Consider the following 13,457-nt stretch of genomic DNA (forward strand, 5'->3'; position numbering starts at 1 on the left):
AGTTCTCATATGTTTTCATGCTAATTGAATGTGTCCAATTTGAGCGCAAACCGCTAATTAGCTTGTAACGCTAGTCGTTACAAGCTAAGGCACTGGTAAAGTTGACTTGATGTAAAAAAATAAAAAAAAATTTAAAACGGTTTTTGACAAATACTGTATTTCCCTTCCGCCATGCCGATGAAATATTATGGCATGTAAACTAACTGTATTTGTTTGTTTATTTATTTGTATGTATGTTTTCAACAATCTTACAAGGGACTAATTATTGCGTCTTTGTCACCAAAATCTTTCTAGGCAGCTAAGGGCTTCAGCCACGAGTTAATATCGCAGCAGAGAAAATGTGTCTCACACACTTTGACACACACACACACACACACACACACACACACCTTCACACTAGATACAACTTCACAAAACTTTTCTATTGTTTAGCGCTGTTTTAATTACTTTTTTTTTCCAAGGTGAGAGCAAATCAAATTACACTTTTCCTGACATCCCACATACTTGTTGCACCTTAGACAGCTTTATTTGTCTTTCCATCATTTGCATTTCTTTATTCTCAGAAAAGCATAAAGCACAGCTGTTGTTGTTGTCTTTGTCTTTTTGCTGGCCTATTTCTCTCTTCTTCTTTTTTTAATTTGTCTTTTTCATTAACATTCATTTTCCATCTTTTGTTTCATGTGTAATGTTGTCTTCTTACAAAGTGCATTTTTCATCAAGTAGAAAACCTCAGACTCGAGCTTCCTCCAAATGATGCTATTTATTGTCATCTCAAGTCTAGCAGAACAGGATCTGTTTAATGCACAGCCAAACAAACTAGGCGGATGCATTGTTTTATTAGAGACTAAAGAAGACAGTGTCATCCAACACGGTAAAACTGAACCTGTGGTTGATTTTGTGGCTTCTGCATTATGCATGTATGCACCAGCTTTTGTCTTTCTCATCATGTCTAGTACATCAGTTATCATTGATTCCTCGTGTGGGTACGCAACTTGAATCTCACCCAGCCATTAACAATGAAAGCTACTACAGCATGCAAATACATTGTAGGGCTATGAGAACGCACGCACGCACGCACACACACACACACACACACACACACACACACACACACACACACACACACACACACACACACACACACACACACACAGCCTGGTTCAGAACGTGAAAGTGAAAAGGAAATCACACCATCAGGTTCAACACATTTTAAAGTTCAATTTGTGAGGCAAAACATCAAAGTTTTCTATGTATTGTTTGTTTGTGTGTGTGTGTGTGTGTGTGTTTGTGTGGGTCAGTGCTGCGATGTATTTTTAGCGCCGGTGGGCGACCATCAATAACCCAGACGTTTTAAGTCAGTCTTCAACCATCTATCAGGCTTGTGTGCTGCCCAGGGCTCGAACCCACGACCCTCTCATTTGTCTTGCCACGTTTCCTGCTCTGACAGTCTGCCAACGGCCACTTAAGAACGCACACACGCACACACGCACACACTGGCTTACAATAACTTGTGTAAAACTAGCAAATGTTAGTCGTTGTCATGGGGCTGACTGGCATTATGTTGAACATATTGCTTTTTACCTGAGAACTATTGAGGAGAAAGATGCATCTCTGTGTAATGCCTGAGATGCAAAGATATACAGCAATGTGACCTTCTTGCCTGGAAAACAGTTACACACCTTTCTCTCAAGTCAAAGGTTTAGACTAACGGAGGTGATGTACTTGAACTTTTATGAAACTTAAAGGTCCCATGGCATGAAAATTTCACTTTGAGTTTTTTTTACATTAATGTGAGTTCCCCCAGCCTGCCTATGGTCCCCCAGTGACTAGAAATGGTGATAGGTGTAAACTTTTTTTTTTTTTTTTTTGCAGGATGGTAGGGGAAGAACCCGCCCTACTCTCCCTCTGAATGGCTAGTACTTGTTGCCTGCTCTGGTGGGATTGGTTATGTTTAGGGTAAGAATGTCAGGGTTAGCCAATCAGGCATGAGTTCCCTAATGAATATTCATGAGTCTTCCCCTACGATCCTGCAACAAAAAAAAAAAATTTCATCCTGCTCTGCCTTTAAGAAAATGAAAGCTCAGATGGGCCGATCTGGAATCTCCTCCTTATGACGTCATAAGGAGGAAGGTTACCTCCCCTTTCTCTGCTTTGCCCGCCCAGAGAATTTGGCCCGCCCATGAGAAAGAGAGAGAGACATCATGGCTTTCAAAGGAGCGAAGTGGCAGTTGGTCAAGGTCATATATAAATATATATATAATATATAAATATAATATAAATATTATATCTATATAAAAGAGACTTCAGATACAGTATTAGAGGACCACTAAGGTCTATATAAAAGAGACTTCAGATACAGTATTAGGGGACCACTAAGGCCTACATAAAAGAGACTTCAGATACAGTATTAGAGGACCACTAAGGCCTATATAAAAGCATCCAATAGCAGCATGTCATAGGACCTTTAAGCAAAATGAACAACTTGATAATGTGTAAAGAATTGTTGGTTTGTTCTCTTTGCAAAATAATACCTAAAATAATAATTCACCTAAAAAACATATTCACTCAATACAACTATCATGTATTATGTTTAACTGTTAGGTCTCATATAATGCCTACCTGTTATCTTCATTATTTAGTGTATCACTGTTTGAAAAAGGATTTGGCTTCCCTCTGATTTACCAAACCAATCCATCTAATATTACATCATGAGTGTGTGTAAAACAACTGGCTGAAATTTTGACTTTACGTCTGAAGCGGCTTTTAATGCCCAATTCCCATTTCTCCAAACAAGAAGGTGGAGTTAATCATCTGAGCTACAAATGGAAGCCGTCAACTTTGGAAGATCCAGAGCTCCGAATGGAAAATAAAGTATCAAGACGACAACTTCCACTTTTCCTCTCCAATTAGAGACCTTCTATTTTAAAATGCTTCTAAAATGCAGCTTCCAAAGATGCCGACATGACACAATAATTGTTTTCCCTCATTGCTGCCTGTGTATGTTTGACATTTGTGAATTCATTAACAGCTCTTAGACTTGGAAATAAAATAACATGTGAGCTAAAAGAAACTTTAAAAGAGTAGCTGTTTGGTTAATGCGTCCTCAAGTAGATTTTGTACAGATTAAGCCCCATGATAATCAGACTTTTCTTCAACACAAGCTGATGAATAATAACTGTCCAACATTTGGCAGCTGTCCCCACTTGGCTTAATTTCTTTTTTGTATGACCAAATCAACATCGTTCACAATTACAGTGTTTTGTTTCGATTATGTCCAGTACACATTTTCCCAGCAGGTTGCCATTGGGCACACGTGCCAAATACTTAGTAGCAGAAATCAAAAGCTCATAAATACATTTTTTTATTGACAAAGGATTGATGTTGAAAGCTTACTCTCTATGAATACTAAATGCCAGAAATAAAGAGGCACAAGACAACTCGTGCTGTAAATATTCCCTGGGGAAATCAAAAATAATTGAAGCCTCTGCTGGAAACAATGTAAAAAAAATAACAATGTTTAACATAATCGATGCCAGAAGTAAAAGTGTTCCTGTCCTGTTGCCTTGTTTAAAGACACTTTGGCAGGATTGATGTTTTTGCTTTTGTCTGGGTCTTCTGATTGAAGGGTTGTTATTTTCTAGGCTGCAGATACCAACCTCACCAATTCATAATCCTGGAACTTGCAAATTCTGATACTCATGAGAGGAGTAGCTCGAATTCTCTTGCCGATCATTATAAGTATCATTATGAGCACAAAAGGCAGAGATTTGCATAACTCATTATAAGCCAGGAGTAAGACAGCTGTGTGTTTTCACCAGTGCTGATCGGTGCGCCCAAAGCTTATCATTAACACAAAGCTCTGTAGACTAAAGCTCACATAGACAACCTTATTTTCCTTTGGATTTTTATTAAAAAGATGTGATTTATTTGGGTCTAGCAGAGGACATGCAAATGTGAGTAACAGAGGAACAAAAACAACACAATATCTAGCCTACATAGTAATGGAATCCGCTACCAGCAGATTTGTTCGGTTTTCATTGTCTGTGTGAGCAGCCTTCGAAGAATTTTTTTGGAGCTTGAAGGTCAGGAAAGAAACAACTCAGATTGCCTTAAATAGTCATAAATCCTGTCATCCATCAATGTTTTTGTAATAGCACATTGATTAAACTATCCATGCGAGGAAGGCATTAGAAGGAATTTCATTTGCTAATGAGACTATGACTGAAAAGAACTATTTTACTACACAATGGCCTACAGTCTCACTGACTTTAGAGACTTTTGAGGTAGGGTGAGCTAATACAAATCCCCTTCATACCTCAAACACAACCTCAAAAGAAAGACGCATCTATCATCAGCATTAACTCTACAGCTTCAAGATTCAACTTCAAGTATTTATTGGCATGTCATTTTCTCACGCAGGTACTGTATAACACAGAAATTAACCTCTGCTATGCTAATTCAAACAAATTCAATAAATATATAAATAATAAATGAAAATAGTAATAAAAATAGTAATAAATCAACATACCATGGCTTCCCAATGCACGGAGCTTGGAGCAGCCGGGGTCTGTTGAGATCAGTGCTGGGAGCTGGGTGCGCTGTGTGTGGAGGAAATCTACACACCATCTAAACACACTGACCACCCAAAGATGACACAGAGCTAAATATGTCAATATCGACATTTGTTATATTGCAGTAAAAGCAAAACATTTTTTAACTTATAAGTATTTAGGGACCGTTTGGTATTTATGGAATGGACCACCGGAGGAAAATAGGGGGAGGGTCATTCTTTTTATTCTTTGTTGAGGGGAGGTCACCCAACATTTTTTGTCTAGGGGGTGGGGCACCCAACTTTTGTATTCATGAAAACAGCAACATTTCAAAGTGGCTCTTTTGGTGCATATTTTTCCATGTGGCTCTCAGTCTCGGCCCTCCTTCGCTACCAGAAGGGTCTGACCCATGAGTAGCTGAAACGGCTAATTGCATTGTTTAAAGAATGAGTGGAATAATTACGTCTGGCATGACCAGATATTTTATAAATATCTTAAATAAAACAAAACAACTAAATAGTGGTAGGTAATGCATCAGATTTTATATACTGCTTTAGTAAAAAAAACATTTCCTGGCTGACGATGGGAGCAGCAGGACGCAAAAAAAGAAAGTTACTGTTGCAGTAGTCTGGACGTCTTGCCATGCCAACGTTGCAATAAAGGTTTCCTAAATGCCATGTATATAAATGTTAGGGGTGGGAAAAATAATCGATTCTTAGATGCATCGCGATTCTCTCTAGAACGATTCGATTATCGATTCTGATAAGTTAATAATCGATTATTTATTTTATTTAAGATTATAAATTAATTAAGATTTTTTTTTATGTGTTGATTTTTATTTAAAAGTTACTGTCTCCAGACAAGTACAAATCAGAAAACAGAGTGACTGAAAGAGGATGGGATAATGGCCAACAACTTAGAGTTTAGGCAGAAAAAAACACAAAAATGGCCAAAAGGAAAAACATTTTTTGTATATATACACATGATCTAATAAGACATACATAAAATAATTAGACAAAACACATATAGGCTGTTCATCTACTTTATCACATGACATCTGACCACCTCATGTTTCATGTTCTAAGAAGCCAATTCTCCACCTTTAGACATGACTGAGCCTCTGACATGGAAGATTACTGAGAGAGAAGGGGACTTTCTCATAGGACTGAACAATTAATCGAATTTACGATAATATCGCGATATGATAAAACGCGATTTTCTAATCGCAAAGGCTGCGATTAGACATGCCCTTGACATGCGCGACTAAATCACGCGATATGATCAAACGAGATTTCCTAACCACAAAGGCTGCACCGGGGTGCACTCTGGTCACGTAACACGGGAGCGTAACAAGAGTTAACTTGGCAACTGTACACGTGTGGGACTATTTTGGCTTTAAAAAAGAAGATGTTGCCCAGCGTCAGGTATTGTGCAAAACCTGCCTTGTTATAGTTGCTACTTCACAGGGAAACACTACCAACCTGTACCAACACCTAAAAGCACACCACAAAGCACTGTATGATAGGTGTATAGCTAAAAAAAACAAGCAGTGTGCAAAATAATCCAAGTACTCGGCAAGGATCAGTGACCGAAATGTTTGCAAGTGTTACGCCATATGAACGCACTTCAAAACGGCACGCGAAAATCACCGAAGCAGTAGCCCAATGCATCGCGAAAGACATGATGCCCGTCAATACAGTGACCAAGCCTGGGTTCAAGAATTTGGTAACTACACTGGATAAGAGGTACAACATGCCCTCCCGCACATATTTCAGCCAGATCGCCATACCGGAGCTACACAGACAATGTAGACAGAGAGTAGCGATGGAGCTGAAAACTATTCAGTTTTTCGCAGCTACAACAGACATGTGGTCGAGCCATACAGCAGAGCCTTATCAAAGTCTTACGGTCCATTATATTACTGAAGACCTCCAACTCAAAGCTTGCAGCCTTCAAACTGCCTACTTCCCAGAAGACCACACAGGGGAAAACATAGCTGCTGGCCTGAGAGAGGGGCTTGAATGCTGGGATCTCAATGAAGACAACCTTGTCTGCATAACAATGGACAACGCGTCAAATATGGTGAAGGCAGCACAGCTGAACGAGTGGACCAGGCTCCAGTGTTTCGGACACAGATTACATCTTGCCATTGGTAAGTTATTTTGTGTGTGTGTGTGTGTGTGTGTGTGTGTGTGTGTGACTGTGTGACTGTGTGTGTGTGTGTATGTGACTGTGTGACTGTGTGTGTGTGTATGTGTGTGTGTGTGTGTGTGTCTGACTGACTGACTGTGTGACTGTGTGTGAGACTGACTGTGTGTGAGAGAGAGAGACTGTGTGTGTGTGTGTGTGTGTGTGTGTGTGTGAGAGAGAGTGAGTGTAATGGTTAAACATTGTATCACACAACTGCAATTGTATGAGTTACACTATTCTTATTTAATTTTCCTCCAGAAAATGCAATCAAAGATGGTAGAGTATCAAGAGCAATAGGGCTGTGCAAGAAGTTGGTGGGACACTTCTCCCACAGTTGGAGGAAAAAGGCAGCGCTCACTGAGGCACAGAAGGAGCTTAAACTTCCTGAACACTCCCTCATTACTGAGTGCCTAACAAGATGGGGGTCCAAAGAGAAAATGATTGCCAGAGTGCTGGAACAGGCAAAAGCCATATCGCAGGTATTGTCAGGTGACCGACATGCACGCTCCCTCATCCCAACCTGGCAGGATACCGAAGTGTTGGAGTCCATTCATAAGGCACTGCATCCTCTCTCAGAATTTACAGATGCTCTTTCTGGAGAGGAGTATGTGAGCATCTCCTACCTCAAGCCAGTTCTCCACCTTCTGGCAACATCAGTCTTGGCTGAAGATGCTGAGGACACTGATCTGTTCAAAACGCAATACATCAGCGCAGATAACCTTCCTGCTATTAAGGCCCGACTGAAGACAGAAATGCTGGAATCAGCAAGACGTACACACCAGGTTAATAATCCTTGAAAATAATACTTCCACAAACATATAATATTTATATAAGCTAACTGCAAAACTAATGTCTCTTTTCCCATCTGACAGGAGAAGAGGTCTCGCACTGAAACAGTTCAAAATCCTCCAAGTGCACAGCCCTCTGGGGGAAAGGCAAAGAAGTCTCTTGGTAGCCTTTTTAAAACCAGTGTGACCTCTTCAGCTTTGCCTCTGCCACTTGAAGATGTCGTGGAGGCAGAGTTGAATAGTTACCTGTTGACCCCTGTCATTGACGGAGAGGATGATCCCTTGGCCTGGTGGAAGGTGCACAACATTCACTTTCCACGACTGTGCAATATAGCCCGCAAATATCTTTGTGTGCCAGCCACAAGTGCCCCCTCAGAGCGTCTCTTCAGCACTGGAGGGAATATAGTGACTTGCACTCGCTCATCCTTAAAGCCAGCAAAAGTAGATATGCTGGTCTTCCTAGCAAAAAACCTGTGAGCTACGTAGGATCATTATGGCTGGCAGTGCCATACTCATTGTGCACTTTAGTTTGTGTGGTGTGTTGATGTTACTGACTGCAGATAATCAAGATGTTCAGCCAGTTTCAATTTAATTTAATTTTTTTTTGTACAATTGTTATTATGTTAACTTTGATTTACCTAAATATTTTCAAAGAGGTACAGGCAGGTATTTGCTCTCTTATTTCTCTGTACTTTGTGTGTAATGTTACTGACTAGAGAGATCAGGAAGATGTGTGTATATTTTTTATTTATTTATTATTTATTTATTTAAAGACTGTCTAGCAGTTCACAGATGGCATTTAAAAAGTGCAATCCACATGTTTATATATCATGTTTCTTGAAGTGAATTATCTGCAAAACTGAGTGTGGTAAAACCACAGATTTTTTATTTATTTATGTTCTGATGTTTACAAGATTGGAAGTTCAAATATACTACTTTGATTGAAGTAGTTAAATAAAAATGTCATTCATCAATTCATGCATCACCTCATGTCTTCATAACAGAGGTCTGGCTTCCAGAAAATAACAGTTTCATACAGAAGACAAAAAGCTTAAAAAATAATTGAATATCGAATCGTAATCGCAATATTGGTGAAAAAAATCGCAATTAGATTATTTTCAAAAATCGTTCAGCCCTACTTTCTCAAGCACGTTTAAGGCTTAAGCATGGAACGACTACCAAACAAAAACCTCAGTAGACAAAACATTTCATTAAAACTTGTGTGTGACAAATATTGTATATGTCAAAATCTAAGCTTTGTCTAGCTGCTTTGTCTAGGAAGTGATTAGCAAACTCTGAGTAGCAAACTCAGATTTATATGTATATTTTTTTAAATCACGCATGGAAATGTACATTAAAAAATTGTTGCATCGAGATGCATCGATAATCGGTTTAGAATCGAATCGTTGGCCTCTGAATCGGAATCGAATCGTGAGGTGCCAAGAGATTCCCACCCCTAATAAATGTGATGTCAGCTTACTAATTGATTGCGGGTTTTGTGTAGATTTGGACTTTTATACGTTTATTCCACTTTGTTTAAACGGCGAAGTGGAGAGGCATCGTTCACCTGTTTGGAGCTGGCTGGTGAATGTGACGACCGTATAGGCCTTGCTAGATACACCGTGACCCTTTTTGTGGATCTACTAATCGCTGTGGATTACTTTTTTGGATTACAGCAAAATACGGATCTTTTTTCTCAACGTGTCTTAACGTTTTATGGTGTGACTGCGCTTCGTTTCTGCGTTTGGAGAGGCATCTCAACAGACTGTAGGTCGAACTGTTACATTTTAGTTGAATTTAAGTGTCGGGGCATTCCGCCACCGTCTGTCTATTGCGTTCCAAAACAGCCGTGCCGCGATTGGATTTCATAAGGGCGAATTGTTAAATTGTTACAATGTAATTTCAAATCTGCTCCTCCGGTGGCCCCTTAAATAAATAACGAACAGTCCCTTACTTCTGTTTTTTGTTATTTTTATTTTTTTTAATTGCACTGTTGAGAAACATTTTTTTTTTCATTTCTTCTGTGTATGCAAGTACTCAGTGAAATGACAAATAAAGTGAATAGTGAATACTGAAAGTCCAGTTTTGCCCATTGGTCTGTACTGACAGAAGCCCTTTACAGTAAACGTTTTTAATTTGTATTTCTTTTGTCAATTAATTTCATTGCAGATAAGCTGCAGAAAGCACAGAAGTGACAGATGGAACAAAGGCAACCTGTAGACAAATAAAAAACCTTGCTGTCATGAATTTCAATAAATTACAGATGTCTGACTGACTTTGTTGGAACATGGATTAAATTGGCTGTCTGAGCATAGGAGTGTGTGTGCATATTAAACTGTGTGACTCAACACTGATCACTGCAACATAACCTGTAGCCACAGAGCTCTTATCATTCACAGATCACTCACATAACGCACGCACGCAAGCACGCACGCACGCACACACTTTCATACCTGCATTTTGGCACAAAAACATTCATGTAATTACAAACAAATAGTCCCAGCTTGTTTATATGCAAATACAGCTGCACACACTTCTTAAAAAACAAACACACACACACACACACACACACACACACACACACACACACGCGCGCGCACGCGCGCACACGCACGCACACGCACACACATGCACGCACACACACACACACACAAATGGTTTCAACAATGTGTGTGTGTGCGTGCGAGAGAGCGTGTGCTCTGATTAGACAAAAAGAGAGCAACGGATCGGTTCAGTTGGGAGACAGCGCTGGAGGAAGAGAGAGGGGGGAGCGAATGAGTTTAGAGCTGGCTGAGAACAGAAGAGATGATGAGAGAGGTTAAAGTTTTTTTTTTTTTTTTTATGCTCCAGCGTGAACAAGAAAGAGCTCAAAAAAACGTTTAGTTGCACGTTAAAACCCCAAATCCCTCTCATGTAATAAAGCTAGGCTGAAAGACTTCTTTCTCCAACCTTTCGTTGGCAGCGAGCTTCCAAGGAGGATTTAGCCAGTTTGCTTGAATCCTCTCCTGTTCTCCTGAAGCATTTCAGATAAACAGGCCTGTCTTTTAGTGCCCAGGAACACCAGAAAGTACACAGTGCAATGAATGTACACATCCTCATGAAAAAAGGTGGTGCTGGAAGCTTAGTGATGTAGGAGTGGCTGCTTTAGATGGGGCTATGTTCATTTGTGGCACAATGAAATGAAGATGAAGGCTGTTTTTGTTTTTTTCATTAGACAGAGTGGGGTTATACAAAACTGGATGGTGCATCACACAATTTTGGACTGTGTGAGTCTCTCGGCCCCTGAAAGGTTAGCACTGTCAAAGTTTCTTCAAAACTGAAACTCCAAAACCTCCATGCAAACATCTCCGCCAGAGAACCCCGGTTGAAGCGATCCCATTGAAATACATTTTTGTTTGCCAACAGTTCCAAATCAGAGAGCAGTTCATCTACAAATTTGGTAACATAAGTTAACACTTTTCTGAAAATGATTGTGGGAACAAGGAACTGTACCCAAGTCAGTTCTAGTCCAACTATGGCACAGTTCACTGGTCAGAGAGTAATCTGCACTCCTACAAGAAGCCACTTCATGTCAGCATTTAGAATTATAAAAGGCCTGTAAATGTATTAAAGGAGAATGACCTCCTAACTGGACAATATTATGTAATCGTTTTGATCTCCTACAGGTGGTCGCGCTCATTTGGTTCCACCCGCCAAACTAACTTCCTGGAAACTGTGGTAAGAGTGCAGAAAATAAGTCTTAAAGCAGATAAATAGTGGAGGGACAATTGAACTGTGTTCAGGACTCAAACAAACAAGAATCCAACAAGTGGAATCCATCAACAGCATGTCTGCTAGAGCTCTGAATTATGAATAGCTGTCTTCTCTCTGCTGTCTTTCTCTCAATTTGCATATAGTGCAATCAAACTCCATTCAGCGTCCAATCAAGACATTGTTCTATCTCAAGAGGTGTTTATTGCTTGTATTCAACTGTGATCTATGGAAATTGTCTTGTCACACAGTGTGGTGCCGTAATCTTTTGGATGATGCTTGTGTTCCAGATTATGAGTGGAGGATAGTTCAGTGTCAACGTGCAAATGTTAGAAAAGAGCCGCTTGAGACAAGGAGGGAGAAGAGAGACCGAGATGGAACAGTGAGACAAAGGTTGAAGATTGACGGTTTGAATCTGTGGACAATCTTTGATGGAGAAGTCAACAGGAAACTTTCTTGGGAACTGCTCCTAAGTTTATTTCTCCATACTTTATCTCCTTACTGCAGAAAAAGACTGCGACACACAAACTAAATCAGATATCATCGCTGAATATTGTGTGTGGGCCAGCACGCACGCACGCACACACACACACACACACACACACACACACACACACACACACACACAGGTTTGTGGCACTATCTTTGTGGGGAACCGTCATTGACATAATACATTCCCTAGACCCTCACCCTAACCATAACCTAATTCTAACCCTAATCCTACAACCAAGTCTTAACCCTCAAACAGCCCTTTAAAGTTGTGGGGTCCAGCAATTTGGCCCCACAAAGCTGTCGGGACCCCACAAGTATACTGGACTCCCGGTTTTTGGACCCCACGAATGTAGTTAAACAAGCCCACACACACACACACACACACACACACGATCTGTACACAATCTGTACAGTTTTTTTGTCTGGCTATGAGTCCTGTTATTCATTTAGTTCTGTATCGAGGGCATACATCTCCCAGAAATCTCCCAGAGTACAGTAAAACATGACCAGTGTGCCCTGGAATTAAACTCTTGCAATTCATCAAAAATAATTTCCTTTCCCCTCACACTCTGGTGTTAAACCCAGAGAGCCATTTGTAAACACAGTTTGCTCTTTACAGCCTTTCTCTTTCTGTATTCTCTTCCCGTCTGCCTGTTTCCTCCCCCATAATCTGTTCTTTCTCCACCTTCTCTTCCTCTGAGGGGTTATCGCAGGATTTGACCTTAAGGTGGGTCAGCCCGCAAGAGGATTATGTGAGCTGCACTCTTAATAAGGCATCCCTAAAACAAAACATCCTTTGATAAAAAGTCTGTCTTTCCATAAATTCAAGGCCCACTGCTTCGTAAACATGATGTTACCACTTATATACTCAGCAAAAAAAGAAACGTCCTCTCACTTTCAACTGCTTTTATTTTCAGCCAACTTAACATGCGTAAAACTTTGTATGAACATAACAAAATTCAACTACTAAGAACTAAACTGAACAACGTTTCACAGACATGTGACTAACAGAAATGGAAAAGTGTGTCCCTGAACAAAGGATGGTCAAAATCAAAAGTTGCAGAACGTTACAGGGAAGACATCCTCCTCCCTCATGTGGTACCCTTCCTGCAGGCCCATCCTGACATGACCCTCCAGCATGATAATAGGCTCCTTCGAGATGAGCCAGATCTGCGCAGAATTGATCACCGGCGATCGCCGCCCAATGCATGCCGGTTAGATTTGTGTCCGACTTGATCCGACTTGATCCCGACTTGCTCGGCAACGATAACCTCACGAGATCAAGGCGGCCGCAGTTTTTAGAGCCAGGCACCGCAGTTGCTCTCCACCGACTGCAAGACCCAGGCGGACCCAGGGCATGCTGGGAAACGCCGGCCTCTCAGCTGATCTGACAGCTGATTGGTTCAGAATCGACTCAACATGATGACGTTTTAAATAAACTTTTTATTGATTTTGATTTGGAGGGATTTTAACTGCTATTTGTCTGATTTAAAAGTTTATTCTGTACAGAACACATGTTGTGTGACTGATAGTTACGTTTAGAAGTCAGAGAGACTAAATCTGTTCAGATTACGGATCATCTACAGTCTGTTGTTAATTAAAATCAGCAACAGATCGCATGTAGAGCATTTTAACAGCTACCTTGTCATAATTAAAACAACTGGAGACTGTGTAAAAGCTGATATAT

At 40.4% G+C, this 13,457-nt stretch overlaps 1 protein-coding gene across 1 annotated transcript; it reads left to right on the forward strand.

Moving 5' to 3' along the window:
* Positions 1-6,230: 6,230 nt before the first annotated feature.
* Positions 6,231-8,005, forward strand: LOC118493244 (zinc finger BED domain-containing protein 1-like). The gene is made up of 3 exons (XM_035992526.1): positions 6,231-6,702; positions 6,999-7,522; positions 7,613-8,005. The coding sequence occupies exons 1-3, from the start codon at positions 6,231-6,233 to the stop codon at positions 8,003-8,005; spliced, it is 1,389 nt and encodes a 462-aa protein (XP_035848419.1).
* Positions 8,006-13,457: the final 5,452 nt, after the last annotated feature.

This window comes from Sander lucioperca, chromosome 15 (assembly GCF_008315115.2).
Source record: "Sander lucioperca isolate FBNREF2018 chromosome 15, SLUC_FBN_1.2, whole genome shotgun sequence".
NCBI lineage: Eukaryota > Metazoa > Chordata > Actinopteri > Perciformes > Percidae > Sander > Sander lucioperca.